The following is a 24,079-nucleotide window of genomic DNA, read 5'->3' as shown; positions in this document are numbered from 1 at the left end:
CATATATATATATATATATATATATATATATATATACCCAGAAGCAGTATCTACGCCTCTTCAAGAATACCAGCTATTCTTCTACAGTTCTCAATATCTCTTTGTGAACTGAGATTTTCAACCAACAAATATGAAAGACTGGAAATGTTTCTTTGTGTTGATGAGTTTGTCTTAAATTAGACCTATTGTATATATGGGATTACCCAGCAAAAGCTCACACCTCTCATTGAGTTTGTATATTTACTTAATGTACACATATTAAGAGGCTCATTCTTATTAAGCTACATTGCTTAAGGCTTCCTGGATGCCCTGTGATCATATTTTAAAGTGGTTGCGTTCTACGTCATAAACCAAGCACTGCTAGCTGATGTTTATTTTTTCCCCCAATGTATTTCTTTATCAATTAAAAAAAATAATCCAAATTTTAATTCTGAAAGCGTGGCCCCAAAAATTTTTTTTTGAGAACCACTGGCTTAGCATTACAGATAGGTAGCCGTGTTGGTCTGCCATAGTCAAAATAAAAAAATTCCTTCCAGTAGCACCTTAAAGACCAACTAAGTTAGTTTTTGGTATGAGCTTTCGTGTGCATGCACACTTCTTCAGATACACTGAAACAGAAGTTGCCAGACCCTTCTATATAGTGAGAAGGTGGGGAGGGGTATTACTCAGAAGGGTGGTGGGAATGGGAGATTGGCAGATAGCTGAGTGGCTTAGCATTATCAGACCTAGATGCGTGTTAAAATTAAAATTAACGTGCTCATTGGGTTGGATCCCAAACAAAGTACAGTATCTGCCTTGTCATCACCAGGGTGGGGGGGACGAAAAAAAACTCTCCACTGTTGCGGACCAGCAACAGTTAAAACTATCGGCAACACAAGCCTAACCACGCCCACTCGAAGCAGGGAAGGCCCGCTGAAGTTCAAGTGTAACAGGCGTGGTGACGCTTGCCAGCACTACGACACCGCGCCGCGCATGCGTAGCAACGACTCCACCTGCCTCAACTTCCTCCTTTCGGCTTGGCGCCGTTCCTCGTCCTATTGGCCGTCGCGGGCGCACAGCCGTGACGTCGACAGGGCGTTGCGGAAGCGGAAGAGCCTTTCGCTTCCTTTCTCCCACCGGCTGTGGGATTCGCTTGCGGAAGTAGCGTGAGGGGTTTTTTTAATCGTCGTTTGGCGGCGGCGGGCTGTGTTTTCCCCTCAGGCTTCCTTGCGTAGCCGGTATACAGGCGAGAGGGGGGAGAAAAGCGCGAGTTGTCAACGTAACTTTGTCCTCTCTATCTCCGGCTCCCCAGGAAAAAACCGTCCCCGTCAGCCCCCGCCCATCATGGCGGCCACATCCAACCTGCAGGTGAGCACCTGGCGCGGGGGTTGTTGGGCGCGTGACGGGGAGCTGCGCCGGAATTCCGAAGTGTGTAGGGAATGCGAGGCAGGGAGGGCGAGGGAAGGAGTCCTTCCGTGAGGCGGCTCACCTTGACTCGGGCTACATGGGCGGTTACCTCTTAACTGACAGAAGTCCCTGTCGCTCGAAAGGTTCTCGTAATGTCGAGGTTCCCACGAGAAAGAGAGACTCCGTGTTTCCCTCCCTCTTAAGCAGCACGACGTGGGAACGAGCAGCAGGGGGAGGCGCCTCGCCTCACCTGACCTGCCAGCGCCCCGGAAGCGTCTCTCTGTCTCTCGGAGCTGTCAGGATGGTGGCAGGCTGCTGAGCTGCTACTGCTTCGGCTTTGGCTTCACACAGCGAGTCGTGGAATTGAAAGGGACCCTGAGGATCATCTAGGCCAGAGCTTTCCAAAACTAATCGCGATCATTATTATTTTTAAAAAGACCTGCATCATTTTGCAACACAGCAGTTCGGTTTGGCTAGCAAACCTGAGGTGAAACTAACTCCCTTTCTGGGAAGCACTTGAGCGACGTGCCTGCATGCTGCAGCCGGCACACTTAACATATTACAGCACACAGTTTGGAAAGCTCTGATCTAGTCCAACCCCCTGCAGTGCAAGAATGTGCAGCTGTCCTCATACAAGGATCAAACCAGCAGTACAGTCATACATGTGCAGACGCTCAAAATGACGTCATGCACAGAAGCGCCGAAACGTGACCCACGCCGATGTGCGGACACGGGTTACGTTTGCTTCTAGATGCAAACGGGGCTCTGGAATGGATCCTGTTTACATCTAGAGGTACCACTGTATTGGCATTGTCGGCGCCACACTGTAACCCTGCTGAGCTATCCAGACAACACCTTGGAAGAAGCACTGGGGTGCCTCTGGGCATGTGCAGAATGCATTTCTGTTGCTGCGGAGGCAGCGCTGCGTTCTTAATCTATTTTGATAGTTTCTCTACTTAGACAATCCTGGAATTGTAGTGTTGGAAGGGGCTGCGAGGGTCATCTTGCCCAGCTCCTTGCAATGCAGGAATTTGTCACCCAACGTGGGGCTCAAACCCACAACCCTGAGATAAAGAGTCTCATGCTCTACCGAGCTCAAGATGGCATGCGTTCTTCTCCCTCTCTCTTTTATTCTCACAAGAACCCTGTGAGGTAGGTTAGAAGAATCACTGCTTAACCATGGTTTTAAGGCCTTGGTTATACAATCAAAACTAGCTGGACAAATAATTTTTATCTGACTGGCAGAGCAATGCAATCCCATTTGTGTCCATCTCCATGTGTGTTGCATTGAACAGACATGACTATCTGCTGGCCCTGCCACCCTTGCTATGAAATGGTGTTGGTGTGACTCCCCTGGCACAGAGCTCCCCCTGCTACTTACTGACCGTGTGGGTAGAAGTGATGTCGGTGAAGAGCTTTGAGCATCACTTCTCAAACACCTGACAACTAGTTGAATGGTTGGCATTTGAGAAATACTGTGCACAGAGCTTAGGAAGCTTTTTGAACTATGTCCTCCACCTCAGTGGGTCAACTGTGGTAAGTGGCAATCACCTGATGCCAGATGGTTGGCCCCATGCACTACAGATAAGAAGAAGAAGAAGAAGAAGAGTTTGGATTTGATATCCCGCCTTTCACTCCCTTTAAGGAGTCTCAAAGCGGCTAACATTCTCCTTTCCCTTCCTCCCCCACAACAAACACTCTGTGAGGTGAGTGGGGCTGAGAGACTTCAAAGAAGTGTGACTGGCCCAAGATAAATCTCTGCAGATGAATATCTACAGATAAATATCTGGACTACTTGACTAAAAAGGTTCCCAAATCCCTGATGTAACCTCTGCCACCTGCCCCCTTACATAGTTTGCACATAATTTGTAGGTTTCATTTATATTGTGCAATATCTCATACACTGCAGGAACAAGAGAGTAAATAAATTTCCATTTTGTCTTATTTGCACGGATGTTTTGTTGACATTTTCTTGCATACAACTTGAAAGAGCAGATACGTGATGGATTGACTTTCAGGCTCTTAAATTTTTGTTTACTAATGTAGTTTCTCAGTTTCATTTGTTGGAAAGTAAGATAGAAATAAGATAAATGTTTTTGGATGTAAGTAAATGGTTAAATGCTTAAGCACTTATTCAGGGTTTCTTACAATCCCCATAATGGATGAATGCAATATTAATATTCGGTAGAGAAATAAATAAATGGGTAACAAAGTTTCTATTTTAATCTATTGTTTTAATTGGGAACAATTATAACAAATCACAGTCCTTGGCTTAGAGTTGATATAAAGTTGGAATCATTGTTTTTCTCGAAACAAACCATAATTTGAAGACTTATTCTTGGCCTACCTATCAGGGAAAAGTGAAACGGAAGTGAGGTTCACAATGCAGTATTAACCATGGCTTACCGTAGCATTCTAATCCAGCCAGTATAAAGCCTCTTGACTATTTGAAAATGAAGGTGTCATTTCAGCATATAATGCAGTCCTATTGTTTACTTGCATTCCCAGTTTACAAACACTTAGGGTTAACTTATTTAATTGTTCTAACCTTAATCATGTTTCTTTCCTTTCCTTTTAAACAGAAAGCAATAGACCTTGCTAGCAAGGCAGCACAAGAAGATAAAGCAGGAAACTATGAGGAAGCCCTCCGCTTGTATCAACATGCTGTACAGTATTTTCTTCACGTTGTCAAATGTAAGAATTACTGCGCTAAGTATAAGTAGCTGAGATTTTCATGTTTTTAAACATTCCTTCACATTCTTGGAAATTACGCCAGTAGGTTCCGAATTACATGCCATGATCTTGCTAATGACATTTTGATCATAAATTAAATCAGTTAATTGGGACTCAGAAAAGGAAATGGAGATCTTTTGGAAGACTGACCAGTCAGTCTTATATAAATGGAAGGCTAATGGCCAGTAATGATGCATTTGGAAACTGAACCTCTGCACTAAGAAAACTGAGTACAAAACTAGTCATACTAATTGCCTCAGAAGATAATGCATTCTGTGTACTAAAATAAAAAGGAGCCCCTGGAGAGGGTAATTGTGACTGTAACATTTTTTGTTATTTATAGGGAGGGAGGGGATGTCTAATTATGGTTTGTTGTTTTGCTTCAAGACAGGTACACTGTAACTTCGATTATAACGCAAAACAAAATACTTTTCATTCTCAGATGAAGCACAGGGTGACAAAGCAAAACAAAGCATCAGAGCAAAGTGTACTGAGTATCTAGACCGAGCAGAAAAGCTGAAAGAGTATTTGAAAAAGAAAGAAAAAGCTCCCCTCAAACCAGTCAAAGAATCTGGTCCAACTGATGAAAAAGGGTATGTCAGTTTCATGTACTACAACATTCTCCAAGTTTGCTTGTTTAGTATTTAATGCTTTCAGTGGTGGTGGAACAGTGCGTGGAAAACACCATATTTCAAGACCTGTGGCCCTACTGGTGATTTTATGACTTGGTTATCGCACATTCTATATTAGATACTAAAAGTAGTAGAGTTTTAAGCATCCATTCTTTCTTGGGATGAAACAGGAATATCAGGAAGAAAATTGTATTCAAATAGGTATCATTCAGTCCACTTCACTCACTACTTCCCCATTTTGAGGGCGGTGAAGCACAAGCCTCATACTGGGTAGGGAGCTCCCTCAGGGACATAACTTTCAATGACTGTGTGGTCCTTTCCTGCAGCAGCAGTTTCTGTGCTGTAACCACAGACTTCCTTACTGAAAAGGAAGTGCATGGAAAAATTAAAGGACTTGCCTTCCACAGCATGTTGGCGATCAGGGGTTCCAAGGACTATTGTATGCTGACACGTCCTATATTTCTTTTGCTCTAAGTTCTCTTTCATAAAACTATTTTACAGCAAGATTCTATCTTGTGCGGGTGTTATGTTCGTGGGATGGCACTTATATGGAAAAATGTGTATACTCAAGCCATCATCTTGGAATTGTCCCTTCATGAACATCGTTACCCTATCCAGAGCCATGTGCTGAGTGGGCCTTACCAGACTCTGGGATGCTGTCATGAGATCTTGTGGGGCCATCCAAGTTCCCATGAGGTCTCATGAGACCCTCCTGGAGCCCAGTAAGCAAGTCTTAGAGCTTGAAAGCTCTTTCTGCAAAACAAGCTTTTTAAGCTGTCTGCCTTCCATGCATTTAACTTGTGTGAAATTCAGCCAGCTGACATTCAGTCACATAAAGTTGAAACCGCAGATGTTAAATGTGCCTAAGTTATACAGTGGTAACTCGGGTTACAAACATCTGAGGTTACAAACACTTCGGGTTACAGACACTGCTAACCCAGAAATGGTGCTTCAGGTTAAGAACTTTGCCCCAGGATGAGAACAGAAATCATGTGCTGGCAGCGGGAGGCCCCATTAGCTAAAGTGGTACCTCAGGTTAAGAACAGTTTCAGGTTAAGAACGGACCTCCGGAACGAATTAAGTTCGCAACCAGAGGTACCACTATAATTGTATTACTTTTGAGTAATGGGAAATTACCATGAGCTACAGTCGGGCTAATAAGCTGCATAAGAAAACTTTTTTTTGTAACATCCACCTACAAAAACACAACTATTCCCTTAATCTTTTGACAATTATATGCTTCCAAGTTTTTTGAAGTCCGAGTTTGCATGTTATGAGGATGGGTTTGCAAATAATGTCATTTAAAGCAGCAACAACTTGGCTGGAAGAGCCTGTCTTTTAGCTGTGCATTATTTTTTTCCTTATACCCAAATTAGGAATGATAGTGATGGGGAAGGAGAATCGGATGATCCTGAGAAAAAGAAGTTGCAGAATCAACTCCAAGGTAGCTTTACATCAAGCGCTTAATATCTCAAATAAAGTCTTTTAATCAAATGAACAGGGCAGAATTTGCAAGATGGATAACTTGAAACATCTAATTAATATCAGCCTAATAACTGGACAAACGTTACAGTTTAAAAGGGGGAGTGTAAATGTACCCCCTTTTCCCCTCCTAGCTGATTGCAGCCATTTTGTTCTCTTTCCCTCTGCTTCTCTGGTGTAATTGTCTTTCCTCTCTCCCTGCTTGATCCCAGACACTCAGGATTCTCTTGCAGAAGATACATAACTACATAGCTAATCAGATTGACTACTTAGCATTGTCACTGATGGTAAATGATACGGGCATGATGCTCCAGGGCCGAGGGAGGTATCCCTGCTTTGCAGAGGCAATCCGTTCACATTCCCTTCCTTCTGTTATGCTGCAAGGACAGTGTCAGTACCAGTCTTTTTGGCCTGTAAGGGACGATAGTGCTACCCATGCAGTACAGTTTGGTGAAGATATGGAGCTCAGCTCTGTATGGTTACATTCCCTTGCACTGCACAATGTGCAGATACTTTCTTCTCTGTTCATTCCTCCCTCTTCCCAAAAGATCACCTGAAGGTCATGAGAGAGAGACTTTATGACCTGGCCACCCCAATCAAAATCATTCCTCAGATCAAAGAAAACGTAAAAATTCAGATACCTTCAATTGTAGTCTGTTAAGTGAAATACTATAGTGCTGTTTTGTCCTAGGTTGAGAATAGGATAGTTTTGTCAGTGCCAGGATGTAAACTTAAGTTTTCCAAGTACTGGAGCCTTTGAAGAAGCTCTTCTGTAAACGTTAGGCTAGAAATGATCAGTGCTCTACTTCAGTGGTGATACTGTTCTTTTTTGAAACTGGAAAAGAATGAGCCATTTAAAATGATTTGATAATTTGAGGATCTCGCAGTGGAAATAGTTTTAAAATATTTTAGTTGGACTATGATGCTTCTAGCTGCTGCCAATGTCTCACGTTAAATCGTTGTTCGATTTTATTCTGTTTATTTTTATTAATTGTCCATATATTGTAAGCTGCCCTGTGAGGATTTCAGTCTTAATAAATCAATTTCATAGGTGCTATTGTCATGGAGCGACCAAATGTCAAATGGAATGACGTTGCTGGGCTAGAAGGAGCGAAAGAAGCTCTCAAAGAAGCAGTAATATTGCCTATTAAATTTCCTCATCTTTTCACAGGTATTTCTTTATATATTGTCTTTCAGTTACAAAACCCTAAAATGTTTAGGCTGTAGGGCAAAGTACCCTGCTTGAACATCTGTGTACATGGGTGTCCTAATCCTTCAGCTGATCAGGAATAGTTGCTGCTGTCATACCAGTCTGAGCTGCTAGGGGGCACTTTACGCCACATTTGGGCATTCCTAGTCTGTTTGCATATTTGTGCTTCCCTAAGCAGGGAATCTGAGTTGATAGATGGGAGTCCTAGAATGAAACAGAATGTAACATTTTCAACATACATGTAAAAAGGGTGCACCAGAATTAGAAGAAGAGTTTGGATTTGATATGCCGCTTTATCACTACCCTAAGGAGTCTCAAAGTGGCTAACAATCTCCTTTCCCTTCCTCCCCCACAACAAACACTCTGTGAGGTGAGTGGAGCTGAGAGACTTCAGAGAAGTGTTACTAGCCCAAGGTCACCCAGCAGCTGCAGGTGGAGGAGCGGGGAAGCGAACCCGGTTCACCAGATTACGAGTCCACCACTCTTAACCACTACACCACACTGGCTCAATTAGTACCTTGTATTGATTTTTTCCTGGTACAATCCTGTGTGTAGCTGTTGGCAGGAATCTAATAATTTCCTGCTGACAATATCATATTTTATTCTGATAATTCCAGAAACATACATATGGAAGTAATTTATAAATTATAATAAAAGCAAGAAGTACCTCTCTTAATTATGTCACAAGTGATTATTTGCAGGGGTTGGGTGTTATTTTGTACCATAATCAATTCCAAATTGATGCTTTTTCTAATTACTTTCCCCCCCATATTATATATATACTTTATGTTTCTTAGGGAAGAGAACTCCCTGGAGGGGCATCCTTCTGTTTGGACCCCCAGGAACAGGAAAATCCTACTTGGCAAAAGCTGTTGCAACAGAAGCTAACAATTCTACATTCTTCTCCGTATCTTCTTCTGACCTTGTCTCGAAATGGTTGGGGGAGAGTGAAAAGTAAGTATTAAAGCTGTAAAGGGTGGAAGCTGCCAGTTTTTCAGGGATCATGAACCCCCATGCCAAGCCTTGATAAGTGTCAGTCCAGTGCAGGAAGTTCATTTCTGTTCAAGTGACCCCTTTGCTCTTGTATGAGAACCAAGGGATAAGGTAACTGTAATTTGAGTATTATAATATATGCTTTTCCTGTGTTATATAAAATATATTGTCTACAAAACCTCCTGTAAAAAAAAAAGCCTTTAACATTTTTCTAGGACGCTGCAATAGATGAATGTGGCTACCTATCAACAATCTCACAGGTTTCAAATTCTGTGTTTAATCCCCCCATGAAACGAAAAATTATGCAACATGGAAAAAGTGTGTTTCTGCTCTGCTTGGAGAAACAGACTGAAGGGAAATGCATAAGAATGGGGAAATACATGGAAGGAACAGTTTGATTGGTCCTTTGAACGAGAGCTGTGTGGTTCTATAGGAAGTTCCACCCTCTGCTTCCTAGTTTTTAAATTGCTCACTGGCACTTCTTGATACACTTACGTCTCTGTGGTGTGTCTGGACCCAGTATGTCTGACTGGTTTGGAAAATGCAATATCGCTCCTGGGCTATTCATACGTAGTTCACGTATGAGACTTGGATATTAAAAGATACCTTCATGTAATAAAGTGGGAGGGGGTCCTATTTTGTGGGGTTGGGAGAATAAGAAAGAAAAGAGGAAGAATTGGGGATTGAGGTATGTACCAAGACAAAATTGCTTCAGGCATAGTTGCCCATTCTAAGTGAATGAAGCCAGTTAAATTTCAGACAGATAGATGCAGAGGTTTCTTTTAGATGCCTTTCGGTTTTTTAAAGGGGATAACTACAGTGGTGCCTCGCAAGACGGAAAACTCGCTAGACGAAAGAGTTTTCCGTTTTGGAGGTGCTTCACAAAACGAATTTCCTATGGGCTTGCTTTGCAAGACGACGATGTCTTGCGAGTTCCTGCTGGTTTTTTTCCTCCCCCCCCCCTTTTCTAAGCCGCTAAGCTGCTTATCAGCTGATCCGATCAGCAGATAAGCCGCTAATAGCACTAATCCTTCAATGGGCTTGCTTCGCAAGACGAAAAAACCGCTAGACGAAGAGAATCACAGAACAGATTCTTTTCGTCTTGCGAGGCACCACTGTATAACATTTTAACTTCTTAGTGTTACATTTGCAGGGCATTGCCTCTTCTGAATGGCGGAAGCCTGTCACATTTCAGATAGAAAAGTTCAGAGGTTTTATTCAAAATGAGCCTTTAATATTTGAGGGTGAAGGAGTTTGCTTCTGCACCCCAACTTGGTGGTGCAATTTGTATGAAAATGGAATACATTGTAGAAGCACCTGTATGCTAAATAACCTGCAAAATTTCAGGATAAGTGCAGGAGTTAGGGAACTGTCAGGAATATCAGTTGAGGGTTTGTTTGCTTTTTCCTGCTCAATTGACATGAACTGAGATTATTCCCAAAGCACTGTTGTTGGAAATAAAGGTGGGACCTGGTCATTTGCTTGTTGGAAGCTAGCAATGTCAGTCAGAAAACTAAGCTCCCTTCCCCTGCCTGACATTTTCTTTTTAGGGAGAGCTTGGGAGGAGGAAACTCAACCATTTTTAACAGACAATCTGGGATTGCATGCATCAAATCTATGAGATAGATCTGAGTTTGCTTTTCAGGAAGATCTTCACCTTGGACAAAGCCTGAATAGCTATGCGGCAGCCCAATTTGGTTCTAGATTTGATCTTTGCCCAAAGCAGATGCATAGTGACAGTGAGGGACTGCAATAGCATTCAGGCATGTAGGCATTCAGACTAACTCTCAGCTACATCATCTTTAAAGTGTAATAATCTGCTCTGCAATGTTTCATGTTTCTCTATACTATGACATCTAGAAATGTTGTTCTTCAGCTGTATTGCAAAGAGTCCTGAAATTATAGTTACTGAGCAGTTGGATAATGGTTCTGATCAATGGAGAGATGACCAAGAACTAATAACTTTGCTGTTTAATTTCTCAAACTTTGTATGAAGCAACTGGATAAAAGGCTATTCTTATATGAAGTATATACACTTAGTTATAAAGGTTCTAGTATCTCATCATCTATGGAAGATTAACGGCTAAGAACTTTACTGAATTTCGGAAAACAGGTGAAATACTGCCGAGTTGCTGTCCTGTAATGTAACTTAAATTGTTCCACAGGCTAGTGAAGAATCTGTTCCAGCTTGCCAGAGAAAACAAACCTTCAATTATCTTCATTGATGAAATAGATTCTCTCTGTGGCTCCAGAAGTGAAAATGAGAGCGAAGCTGCCAGACGAATTAAAACAGAGTTCTTAGTTCAGATGCAAGGTGAGATAATTTTCTTGGCATGGCTACTTAAAGTAATATGATGGCTTATATAACATGATTGTCTGTGGCCTAGCATTCATTAGCTGACTTAGGAAAATCTGTGGAGATAAAAGTTTATGGTGTCTAAAATATTCTAAGTTCAGTGTTTCTCATTCTCCATGCTATACATTGCTTAGAGGTTGTTATTATTATAGTCACTGATTAAATTCACCTGTTCTGATTAGGAGTTGGAACAGACAATGAAGGAATTTTGGTTCTGGGAGCTACTAACATACCTTGGGTTCTAGATTCTGCCATCAGAAGAAGGTAAGGTATAATAACATAAATAAATTCATTATTGTCCTGGTCCAAGTGACACTGCTTACAGCTTAGTCAGGGTTGCAGAATTACTTGTCCACCTGTGGTATAGTAACACCTCTCTTCTGGTGCTGACAAAGCACTGCAGCCCAAGCATGTAGCAGTAGCAGCAATGAACACCACTTGCCTCAGTATCAGAATATAGTGGGTGACAGAAAGCACAGGACAGTTTTGCTCCACTTTGCAGGCATAAAATACTGTATTTTTCGCTCCATAAGACGCACTTTTTTCCTCCTAAAAAGTAAGGAGAAATGTGAGTGCGTCTTATGGGGTGACTGGTGCTGCGCAGAGAGGGAGAACTGCACAGCGTCCCTTCAGCGAAGCGGGAGCAGGAACAGAGCCCCTTCTGTTCCTTCTCCAGCTTCGCTGAAGGGGCGCTGCACAGTTCTCCCTCTCTGCGCAGCGCCTCTCCTGGCTTCTGCCTTAGCCCTGCGCAGCCTCTTTGGGCAGGGGGAGCCTTCATCCCGCTGCCCTGAAGAGGCTTGGCGCGGTTATCCCAGAAGCCAGAACAGCCACACGGTATCCCAGAAGCCAGATCCCTCTTGCTGTTCTGGCTTCTGGAATTCAGAATAATTTTTTCTTGTTTTCCTCCTCCCAAAACTAGGTGCGCCTTATGGTCTGGTGCGTCTTATGGAGCAAAAAATACGGTACTTCAGTTAACCTACGATGGCACTAGTTGTTTATGTCGGTGCAGTGACACGGTTTTATAGGATTGTGCGGCCACATATTAAATGCATTGGGGCGGTTCACACCCCATGTTAAGCCAAGGTGTGACTTGGCCCAAGTGTGTGGGCTCCAGGTGATGAAATTGCAGCCTTTTGCTCTCCCCCCCCCCCCGGTCATTCTACTGCTGTGCTGAGCTTAGCCATGGCTTTGCCTACTGCGCTGTCTGAACCCAGGCTCATGGTTTAGTTCTCTCCAGGCTAACTGTGAACTGTAATTAAGGATTGCCCTACCTTATGGTTCATCCAGGAGAGCTACAGCATGAACCTGGATTCAGGTGACTCGCTAAATCAAGCCATGACTTCATGCCAAAGCGGTACAAACAGAGAGATGCAAAATGGCCACAATCTCTTTCCTGGAAGCCTGCACATTGATACTAAGGCATGGTTCGGCTTAGTGTGATGTGGAAACCAGTCTGCTGTAAACAAAAAGTTTCCTCATCCTGCTCACAGAAGTAATTATATGAAATATGTTGGCTATGATTTAGTGCATAAGCAGTTCTATAAATATGGTGTACAGTGTACTTTTATGGAATTTAAAAACACAAGTTTCTGAATTTTATTCAAACAACCAGTAACTTTTAGTTATTTTATTATTTCTCTAGACTGCAGAAAATAATTTTGTCATGAGCATGAAAAAGAAATGGACAGCTCAAAAGGACCTGGATTCTAATACTTGCTTTTAAAACTCTCAGTCTGGATGCTGTTAATGTTTCACATCTTACGTTTCATGGCTGGATTTATCAAAAACTGTAGTATAAAGATAGGGTTATAGTCAACTGTGTTTTACAGAGTAGACCCATTTAAATTAATTTCCTTTCTTCAGGAAACCCATTGTTTCCTCTTTTTTCCTACCTAGCTGTGCTAGAAAAACAAACTTGAATTTGCATGAAATCTGTTATGGGCAGTGGTATTTTTCTAGGAAAAGAAGTGCCAGAACTTACCATAAATGCCCCTTTTATAATGGCTGTGGTGCCCACCTGAGAGGTGCCATAACTCTGTTCTGGTGAGGTCTGTCTGGAAAAAAGCCTTGGTTATGGGTATGGATGAGTATCACTGTTTGTGATTTTTCTAATAAGGTTTGAGAAGCGCATTTACATCCCCTTACCTGAGGATCATGCAAGAGCTGCAATGTTCAAACTTCACCTTGGGACCACTCAGAACACCTTGACTGAATCAGATTATCGAGATCTGGGGAAGCGAACCGATGGCTACTCAGGCGCCGACATAAGCGTAATAGTACGAGACGCCCTGATGCAGCCTGTTAGGAAAGTTCAGTCGGCCACACACTTTAAAAAAGTGAGTAACTGGAACTTCTAAATTCTTCTTCTGCATGCTCATCAGAGGTCAGCAGATGATTGTTTTCAGGACTCAACTGCAGGGTTTTGTCCCAGGTCACGTGTGGTGTCTCTGTAATGCAGCCCAAAGTTAAGGGGAAGCCTCCTGCACCTCTCAACTTGCAGCTGGGGAAGAAAGGGCAGAGAACAAAACACAACTCCGAACAGTTCATAACCAGGTGCCTACTTTGGTGCCTGCAGGTGCTCTGGCAAACCAGCGCATCTCTCCGTTCCATTCACAAGCCAACAAGGAGACAATGCGGCACAGGTCTATCAGCTTGCTCTGCCTTTCCACCTGACAGATTCTCTGAGCCCCCATTATGTAGAGGGAAGCCCATACATCTGTGCCTTCCTTCTCCAGTGGTGAGCTGAAAACAGGAGGTATAAGCATGTTACTGCTCTGTGTTTGTACACACAGTTGGCAAGTGCAGAGCCAAAACAAATCCCAGGCTTCAGCAGAACTCTTGTGCCTCCTTGATCAAACAGGAAAATGACCACACCTGCAGGCAAGTTGTCAAAGAGAGAGCCAACACCATATCTTGGTTCTTGCTATTCCCTACCAGTGTCTTTACAGTCATCCTTAAATACTATGGTTTTAAGATTTTACTTGATGGTTGCAGTGCAGGTACTGTATATGAGGAAAGTGTCGTCCCTGTCTATTTGTCTGTATCCTCTCCTATTTCATAAGCTGTATTTATATTTTAAAAGTGATCCTTGCTTTGCATAAAACTTCTATCCCAATTTTTCCAGAAGTCCTAGGATACCTTTTAAAACAACAACAGTGCTTACACACAAATGTCCTTTCCTATTATAGTTCATCACATTTGGTTTAAAAGGGCTGCAAGTCATGACATGATACCAGATTCTGCCTGAAATTCTATATGCTTGAGAATGTAGACAACCAGCTGTCTGTCCCAGAAAGGAGAATCATGAATATTGGTACTAAGCACTGTGCAGAGAAAGGGGCTCCTTTTTTTTTTAAAGTGATGTTATCTTGGGCAAATGCTTTCTAAAATATGGCTTGTTTGTTTAAAAATATATAAACATGTTTTCCGTATTTGGATTATATACACTGTCTTTTCATCAAAAAATTCTGAAAGTTATAAAGGCGGGCAGCAGAAAAAGAACATTACTAGCAGGTCTTCTTGGCAAAGCATCAGAAGCTTATATGCAGTTGAGTTCTGATTGCCAAGTAAAGTTACTGTTTTCTAGTGGCGCTGTGGGTTAAACCACAGAGCCTAGGACTTGCCAATCAGAAGGTTGGCGGTTCGAATCCCCGCGATGGGGTGAGCTCCTGTTGCTCGGTCCCAGCTCCTGCCAACCTAGCAGTTCGAAAGCACGTCAAAGTACAAGTAGATAAATAGGTACCGCTCCAGCGGGAAGGTAAACGGCATTTCCGTGTGCTACTCTGGTTCGCCAGAAGTGGCTTAGTCATTCTGGCCACATGACCCGGAAGCTGTACGCTGGCTCCCTCGGCCAATAAAGCGAGATGAGCACCGCAACCCCAGAGTCAGTCACGACTGGACCTAATGGTCAGGGGTCTCTCTACCTTTACCTTATAGCTCTCCGCAGAATGGATTTGGTAGTTGTTCAAATGTATCCTGAGAATGCCCCATCACAACAACGTAACAAGCAGGACAGGATGTGCTGGTTATGATACTAAACCAAGTTTATTTCTCTCATGTGCTACATAGCATTAATGCTTTTCTTCCTGCCTGGTATGACTTGGTCTGCCAGAAAATCCACAGAACATTGCTAGCCAAGCTTTTGGGGGAAGTACAGTGGTACCTCAGGTTAGATACGCTTCAGGTTACAGACTCTGCTAACCCAGAAATATTACCTTGGGTTAAGAACTTTGCTTCCTCAAGATGGCGGCCCGTGCAGATGCTGCGGCTGAGAGCTCCCTGGAGGGGAGTCAGGGTTTGTTAGGACACATGATTCATAGTCGATACGAAATGCTGTTGTACAGGGACAGAAGTAGCAGCAGATACAAATGTACAAACTGTGCTGTGTGGGAGCAGCTACGGGCGTGCGAGATTCCAGAAATCGTAAATCATCGGGGTTGGAGGAGGAGGAGGAGAAGAAGAGAGCGGAAGCAGAAGAGAGGCTGTAGAGGACAAGGTCAAATGAAAGAGAGAATAAAGATAAGGAAGATAAGAAAACAACGATGTAAACTACCTCTTCCAAGTATCTTTTACGCTAATGTGAGATCATTGGCAAATAAACTTGATGAATGGAGGCTTCGTGTAGGAGTGGAGGAAGATATCCAGGATTGTTGTGTGCTGATACTCACAGAGACATGGTTAAATTCAGCTATTCCAGACACAGCTGTTGAATTACAAGGTTTTACAACGTACCGGTGGGACAGGACACAGGATTCTGGCAAGAAACAAGGTGTGTGTGGGGGGGGTATTTTTGTAAATCAAAACTGGTGTACGGACTCTGTCAAGTTGGATACCTACTGTTCTCCGGATGTGGAATTTCTGACAATTAAATGCAGACCTTTCTATCTTCCCCGGGAATTTCCAACAGTGGTGTTAACAGCAGTGTACATAGCACCAACTGCAAATGCATGCAGGGCCATGAGTAGTATGCATGAAAACATCAATGCTAAATTGAGTAGATACCCGGAGGCGGTGCACATTATTGCGGGGGACTTCAATCACACAGATGTGAGGGTAGTACTCCCAAAATTCCATCAGCACATTGAGTGTGCAACAAGGGAGAAAATACTCTTGACAAGGTGTATACGAACATTAGACGGGCATACGAGGTCAAGACCTTGGCACACCTCGGTGGTTCAGATCATGTGTCCCTGCTTCTGACACCAGTATACACACCCCTCAGGAAACAAGGCCAGATACAAACACGGATGGTTACAGTGTGGCCTGAGGGAGCCTCTCAGCAACTGCAGGACAGTTTCCAGGAGACCGACTGGAATATCTTCACCCATCATGATCTAGAAACTTATACATCAACAGTCCTGGATTATATTAGATTCTGCACAGCAAATGTCACCAGGGAAAAGTATGTTAAGTTGTATCCGAATAGGAAGCCCTGAATGACAGGAGAGGTTAGGAGATTATTGAAGACCAGAAATTCTGCTTTTAGAACTGGGGACCGGGTATTGTATGGCATAGAAAGAGCTAACTTGAAGAGGGGTATCAGGAAAGCAAAAGCGGAGTACAGAAGAAAACTTAAGGACCATCTGAGAAATCATGATACTAGACAAATGTGGCAGGGAGTCCAACATCTGACTGGTTATAAATCAAGGAATTCATCAGTGGTAGAGAGTACTGCTTCCTTGGTGGGAGAGTTGAATACCTTCTTTGCCCGATTTGAGGTGACACCAACAGTGACTCCAACAGGGATGCCAGAGCTATTGGCGTCACTACCTACAGGAAATGCTGCCAGGGTGGAAGAGGGAGAAGTGAGGCGAATATTAAAGGAGGTAAACACGAGGAAGGCTATGGGCCCGGATGGGGTGGCTGGCAGGGTGCTAAGAGATTGTTCGGACCAACTGGCAGGAATATTTACGAAGATTTTTAACCAGTCTCTGGCCCAAGCCACTGTTCCACCCTGTCTGAAATCCGCTACCATTATACCCCTGCCAAAAACATCAAAGATAGACAGTCTGAATGATTTTCGCCCTGTGGCGTTGACACCCATTATAATGAAATGTTTCGAAAAACTGGTAAGGAAGCGCACCTTATCTTGTCTGCCAGTGCGACTTGACCCTTACCAGTTTGCGTACAAGGCAAAGAGATCCACAGAGGATGCTGTGGCAATGGCTTTACATGCTGTCCTGACTCATTTGGAGAAGCAAGGGAACTACGCGAGACTGTTATTTGTAGACTTTAGTTCTGCATTTAATACTATTCTTCCGCATAGATTGGTGCCCAAATTATTAGACCTGGGACTTCCACCATGTTTGTGCAGGTGGATATTAGACTTTATATCAAACCGTTCCCAAAGGGTCAGGTTGGGTTCCCACGTCTCTGCGGATCTCATCACGAATACGGGGATGCCGCAGGGGTGCGTGTTGAGCCCGCTTTTATATACGCTCTATACAGCTGACTGTGCCCCCAAATACTCCAGTAATAAGATCATTAAGTTCGCAGATGATACAACGGAGGTTGGTTTAATTACTGCTGGAGAGGGGGAGGCGGCCTATAGGAAGGAAGTTGAGCAGTTGGGGGAGTGGTGCAGGAAAAACAACTTACTCCTTAACTTAAAGAAAACAAAAGAGATCATTGTGGACTTTAGGAAATGTAAATTGAATATTCAGCCACCTATTATTGAGGGGAAGTGCGTGGAACAGGTCTCGGTGTTTCGATTTCTGGGAATGGAGTTGAGAGACGACCTAACCTGGGGAGAGAACAGCAAAGACCTGGTGAAGAGAGCATAGCAGAGGTTATATTTTCTGAGAATCCTCCGGAAAAACAATCTCTCAAAGGACCTGTTGATGGCATTTTACCATTGCACTGTGGAGAGCGTACTAACTTATGGTCTGTGTGTGTGGTTTGGGAGCTGCATGGCCAGGGAAAAAACAATGCTATCCAGGGTTGTAAAGACTGCAGAGAGAATTATTGGGTGCACTCTTCCCACCTTAGATCAAATATATGCTGCCAGGTGCCATAAGAAAGCGGCAGAGATAGCACATGATAGTACGCACCCCGGAAATGATCGCTTTCAGCTTCTGCCTTCTGGAAGAAGGTATAGGGTTATAAAGGCCAGGACTAGCCGCCTGAGAAACAGTTTCTACGCTAATGCAATTCTGGTTCTAAACGCAGCATAAGGGGTCTCTGTAGTATAGTGTATTTTAAAATGGGGTTTTAGAGTTTTTAGGGGGTTTTGAATGTTTTAGGTAGTTTTTATGTAGTTTTGCGGTAGTTTTATGTAGTTTTATGTAGTTTTTCAATTTCATTGTTCCACAAGGGACAATGACAATAAAGATATCGTTATCGTAATCAGGATGAGAACAGAAATCGTGCTCTGGCGGCGCAGCGACAGCAAGAGGCCCCATTAGCTAAAGTGGTGCTTCAGGTTAAGAACAGTTTCAGGTTAAGAACAGAGCTCCAGAACGAATTAAGTTCTTAACCCGAGGTACCACTGTATGGCAATAGCCAAGTCTAAAGAAGTACATAGTGCTACTCTTAAGGCACACTATAAGTACAGGTGCAACCCAGCCTTTCCATAGATGTGGGTTTGGGTCTAAAACTTGGCGAAGTAAACAGGGAAAATAAGCTTAATTATGCCACATAATTACATCTGTGGGTTCTCTTGCTCTTTCAAGCTTGCTATAAAGTCACAGGATGCCACTTATGTTCTAGATTCACAAAACAAAACATCCTTGTTCACTTGTTTCCTGTTGAAGATAAACAGCTATGCCTTTAACCATTGACCTTGTTTGACAGAACCTCCAAATGCATTTACTCCTGCAACTGAGAAATTTTGCTTCTTCCAAAGGTGAAAGGACCATCACTGTCTGATCCAAACGTTCAAGTAGATCTGTTCACTCCATGTTCTCCGGGAGAACCAAGTGCCATTGAAATGACGTGGATGGATGTGCCAGGGGATAAACTACTGGAGCCTGTTGTTTCAATGGTTAGTCTTTGTTTTGCTATGGATGTTTTTGCTTTGGACTAGCGCTGCCAGAGGTCACAGCCTTATAATTAAACCAGTGTCCTAATTCCTGGGCTTACTGAATACCTGATATAATTCCGATGGCTTAGTGATGAGTGTGCTCAATTGCTCACAAGAGAGAGATGTCCCTTCTTCCTGCAACTTCTCTCCAATCAAAAAAGCTTCTCCCTGTTGTGCTTTGCCATCCTAGAAGGTATTGTGAAAGAATTGTCTGAGTGCCCGTGCATGCATTCCTGTCCTAACCTTCCTGCACTAGCTTTATGTGGACCCCTTCTTGCTTTGTGCATCAAATGCTTAGGATGTGGTTGTTCCTCATAAAGATGATAAAGGTGAAGGGTTTCAGTATCTCCTCACTGCCTTGCATTAAATACTTGGAAAATGACACTCAATATAAGTTGTGTAGAATTATATATAAATGGTTTGCTGCTTTCCTCTGAAGTTCAACCACCACTATTACAAAAAAATACCTACTATTGTCATAAAAGTTCCAGACTGGATGTGGTTTATGCAGAGTGACAAAGTTGAGTATATTGATTGAAGAAGGTGGTAAGTGCGCTAGAATGGGAGATGTGAACTATTTATTAGATATTTTATAAAATTATTGAATTCAGTATACAAAACAACTGCATATAATTTTATATTTGATCAACTCTGCTGCCTCCGCCCCCTTGTCAGTGTAAGTCCGTGAAGAAGTACATCCCAAAATCAGTTCAACTGCTTTATTTTACATAATTAGAATCAACAAAACCGAAAAACTACAGCTCCCCACTCTGGATCTTTTTTCGCCGTTGAAATAAATATCAGTTCCCACACAATAACAGCAGACATTTCTATAAATAAATTTGAAGTTTAGTTTAAGCCCCAATACCCCTTCCACCACATTATTAAGGGTATTATTCATTTGTGATCGTACAAAATTAAAACCGCTTGCACACAAATAATATTGTCTAAGGTTGAAAGGAAATATCTAATTTGGGTGTGCCCAGTGGATTTGTGCCTCCTTCCTGTATCCTAAAACTGACATTGAAAGTATCCTCCTCCAGTTTCAAAAACAGTTTGCCATGAGATATAATTAACAAACTTTACCCTATGAAAATACAGGATGAAAAACAATTAGTCATTAGTTGTGGCTCTTGACTGCAATATTTTGTTGTCAAGTTATTCTTAAGTGATATGGAGTAGCAACATCACAATAACAATCAAACATTTAATGTTAGGACAGCCACCTTATTGACCTGGTTTTCCATTAACGGTAAGCCAAACAATGGCTTCCTACAAACAAGCAAGCATGCTGGTTTTATTGTTATCATTCCTTTCTTTGCTGCGAATTATTTTGTATTGTGAATTTTATTGTTACCAATCTTTTACTGCCATTTTTGTCTGGAAACGTAAGGAACAAATGGTAATCTGCTGAACTGCAAATGAGTTAAAAAAGAAAAGGCTCTAAAAGTTGCTTGCTGCTTCTAAGTATCTGTGAAGTTTTTGCATTTTCTTTCAACTCTAACATAAAAGTTACATCCCGTATGGGGCTCACTGACAAAAATCCATGTGCCCAACAAGTTTTGTAATTTCTCTTGAGTCTTTCTTTCTCAAAAGAGGAAGGCTTGCAAGTATTTTTGAATAATGACTTCATTACTGCTTCCCACAACCTGTCCAGTGGTCAAGGGAAATGAAAGCTTGTTTATGCCCATAACACATAATTTGCTCTCATTTTCCTTCCTAAAACTTTGCTCAGCGGGCAGGCATATGGAGGTTATTGTTTCTGGGATTATACCCTTTAACAAGTCTAAACTTGCTGGTGGTACCTTTTTTTGGCAAAATCTCATGGTTCCGCCTGGTACTTTAGTCATCCAATAGTAATGAATTCCTCTAACAAATCTGTGTATGTTGTGTTTGTTATGTCCGTTTAAAAAATAACAAAGAACATCCTTAGGAGATAAATTTAAAAATACGGTGAATGGGGGTCAGGGTGAACACTTTAACCTACATTGTTGCCTACCTTTGAGGCTTCAAGATTCATTGGGTATAAATAGTTATATCACTTGGAGGATCAAAACTTAATAACTTGCCCTGTACTTTAATGTGGGTTCCTAACAATTACAGGCTTCAAAAGGCAAATGCATGCTGATTCTGCAGGTGAGTGATGGTGGAATTGTCGTGATTCTGTCATGTCAAGAATTGGTGCGGCCTAGTAGCTATGGGACAGAGCTGGGATCTGGCTTGCCGCAGCCATGAATTTGTTAGGTCAGCACATACCCTTAGCCCTTTTGCAATATGAGGACAATACTGATCTGTTTTATATGATTGCTCTAATGGTTGTTATATACATTAAATTCTTTGAATAATGAAGTTGTTAAATACTGAATGGATTTACTGAATAACAATCTGTTCTCATATCTGTTCCCAACCCTTGGATTGTGCGAGGAAGTGTTCATTCACTTTCTTACCATTATGCTGTCATTTCGCGAGGCCCAGAAGTCATTCTACAAAAACTTTTCATAAACACTTATTCAGGATTAGATTAGATTAGATTAGATTAGATTAGATTAGATTGTCAATTTATTTACCTTCCTTCATCCAAGGATCACAGGGTGATTTACATTAAACATGCTTCTGAGTAAACATGCGTAGGATCGTGTTGTCAAGCAGTAATGACATGCATGGGTCTAACTACCTGTAATTTAATGTAGGTGTGGTGACATAGATTTCCTGGTCTCAAGTATCATGGTTGCTTAATAATATTGGTAAGCTTCCATCTTTGTCACATGAATGATTGGTAAAATATATGTAGAAATGTGTTGGCTCTTCTGTATCTTCATGGCTGCTTCTGTATCTTCATGGCTGCTTCTTATATTTCCCCCCTCTATTGTGTAATTGAGCTGTGAAGTTGGCAAATGTATGTTGGCGACTTTTCTTTTTAATTGCACGTCGTTTGTTTACACGGAGAAATATTTGGCTCTTGACTGTTTGCTTTTCTCTATATGGCAGGCGGATATGCTGAGGTCATTAGCCAACACAAAGCCCACGGTGAATGAACATGACCTGGAAAAACTAAAGAAGTTCACAGAAGATTTTGGACAGGAAGGCTAATCCAAAGACCATTGAGACCCTAAATTTCTTTATTTGGAATTCTTGCCTCTTTATTGCCAATAAATGAATTGCGCCTTCCTTCCTTTCCATATGAACTGATGAGCCATTTGCAAGGACCCTTGAGCTTTTATATTATCACTTTCCAGAAATATCTATTAAATGTCTTCTTCTGAGAGCATGATACTGGGATCTTGTGGCAAAGAAGAAGGAAAACATGGTGAAAACACTTTAACATGTAACAGCCCCTTTAGCTATTGCAGTTTTTTAAGTTTGGATTTCAGGTAATTTATACTAGTCCTAGTTTATCAATATTATAAAACTCCTATAGACCAAAAACAGGGATGGGGTATTTGTGACATTCCAAATGTCATAGAACTCTCAGCTTTCACCAGACCTGGCCAATATTGGCAATGGTCAGGAATGATTGAAGTTGTGGTTCAACTATATCTGAGGGTTACAGGTTCCCCACCCCAGCCTAAAAAACAAAACAAGTTGGGCAGAAGACACATTGATTGCCTGGTGTTTTCAGTGTCAGTCAATTTTGTCTGCAAAGAAATTCTCCATTTGGAATTATGCAGCATTTGGTAATATATGTAGTTACATGGGAGTTGATTATAAAGAATAGCGAAAGAAATTGGGGTTGGGAAGTGAGAAAGAAGAACTTGCATTTTTTAAAAGGCCAGTACTTAACCGAGCGTAATGTTGAACTGGTACTTTGTCTTTTGTTTTCTGCTGTGTGGTATTCAGACATTGCCTTAAAAGCAGCAAGCATTGTTTTTAACACCAATAGACACCTGTCACTGTGCAACCTACCAGAAAATAGCTTAAAAAATAAATATATATTTTGGAGGAACGTTCCCTCCCCTCCTCCTGTTTTCATGGAACATTTCTGTTGGGTAAGAATCCATGGACAACCCTGCAGACCAAATTTTAGCAAGCCATTCATTGAGGGAAGGATAATTCTGGACTCATTTGCAAAGGGAACAGCGTAGCAAACCTCTCTGAGGTGCCAAGGGAAGTTGGTCTTGTTCAGAGTCTACCTACAAATGTCTAGCTTATTAGTTCAATAACTAAATATACTGGGAATGGGTTGACATTTCTTTAAACACAGTATAGGGGTAGTGCATATGGGTTCCCCGCTTCCCAAGGCCTTTGCTAAGAATTATTCATCTTAGAGAAGTGCCTGAATGTAACTTACAATACTGCGGTCACAGCACTGAGTTGTGCCTTGTAAGTTTGCCCCTGTTGTAGACAAGTGATAATCAATAATGTAACACATTGCATTATTGTTAATAGAATTGTACCTTGTAGATGCTTTGGGCTTTACAAGATTTCTGAGTTTATAAAGTACTGTATGATTACTCTCATGAGATCTGGTTTTGTTTTTCTGTACATATTCTGTGTTCTTTCTGAAATCATAGGACTGGTGGAAATTTGCTTATGAATGAAGTAAAAAGTTGCAATACAACACTAGCTTATGTTTCTTTAGTTTTTTTCCCTTTTGGGCAGCTTTATATGTTAAAATATTTGTTACATTAATTTTTGCATATGCTCAGAAATACAATTCAAATGCTGTTCTGAAATCTACTCAAAGGCATTTTTGAGAACACATCTTTGAAACTGCACTTTACTTTTTATAGTTCTATATTGCAGTGCTTCATTTTTCATTTATTGACAAACATTTTTCAGAGCACTGAACTCTTTACTGTCATATGCATTGTGTAGACCCAGCATTTTCCATACCTACTTTCTTACCGCTTGCTTATACTGCCTGCTGCATTATATCTGCTTTCAAAATCAAGTGGACTTGAGACTTGGTTTTGACATGTTGAGCTTCACCTTGTGTTCATGTTATGATGTGTGCACTCTTAGAACATTTGGCACTTATATCATGGAGACCATAGGTCATGAGTCAAAGCTCTTCTGTAATGGTTTAAAATCCAAAATAAAATAATGTTCATGTTCTGATTCCATTTGCTTGAATAACTATTTGTTAGGGGTTTTGCAGCAATTACCAATTTCTGCAACATTTTAGTTAGGTAATTCCCAAAAGATGGTTTACGGACCCCTGACCCTTAGGTCCAGTCGCGGGCGACTCTGGGGTTGTGGCACTCATCTCACTCTATAGGCCAAGGGAGCCGACTTTTGTCCGCAGACAGCTTCTGGGTCATGTGGCC

At 41.9% G+C, this 24,079-nt stretch overlaps 1 protein-coding gene across 1 annotated transcript; it reads left to right on the top strand.

The window, feature by feature from the left end:
* The first annotated feature begins 1,076 nt into the window (after nucleotides 1–1,076).
* Nucleotides 1,077–23,870, top strand: VPS4B (vacuolar protein sorting 4 homolog B). Its single transcript, XM_081206504.1, has 11 exons — nucleotides 1,077–1,347; nucleotides 3,969–4,080; nucleotides 4,562–4,712; nucleotides 6,128–6,195; nucleotides 7,285–7,404; nucleotides 8,241–8,397; nucleotides 10,602–10,750; nucleotides 10,975–11,056; nucleotides 12,909–13,128; nucleotides 18,636–18,773; nucleotides 21,801–23,870. The coding sequence occupies exons 1-11, from the start codon at nucleotides 1,324–1,326 to the stop codon at nucleotides 21,900–21,902; spliced, it is 1,323 nt and encodes a 440-aa protein (XP_081062630.1). The 5' UTR covers nucleotides 1,077–1,323; the 3' UTR covers nucleotides 21,903–23,870.
* The last annotated feature ends 209 nt before the right edge of the window (nucleotides 23,871–24,079 follow it).

Source organism: Podarcis bocagei, assembly GCF_964188305.1.
Source record: "Podarcis bocagei genome assembly, chromosome: 8".
NCBI lineage: Eukaryota > Metazoa > Chordata > Lepidosauria > Squamata > Lacertidae > Podarcis > Podarcis bocagei.
The sequence above is the reverse complement of the archived record's forward strand: the minus strand, read 5'-3'. Positions and strand labels throughout refer to the sequence as shown.

Coding starts and splice junctions, on each gene's coding strand:
- VPS4B (XM_081206504.1), top strand. CDS start 1,324: ATGGCGGCCACATCCAACCTGCAG. Junction 13,129..18,635: donor CGGCCACACACTTTAAAAAA/GTGAGTAACTGG, acceptor CTTCTTCCAAAG/GTGAAAGGACCATCACTGTC. Junction 18,774..21,800: donor TGGAGCCTGTTGTTTCAATG/GTTAGTCTTTGT, acceptor TCTATATGGCAG/GCGGATATGCTGAGGTCATT.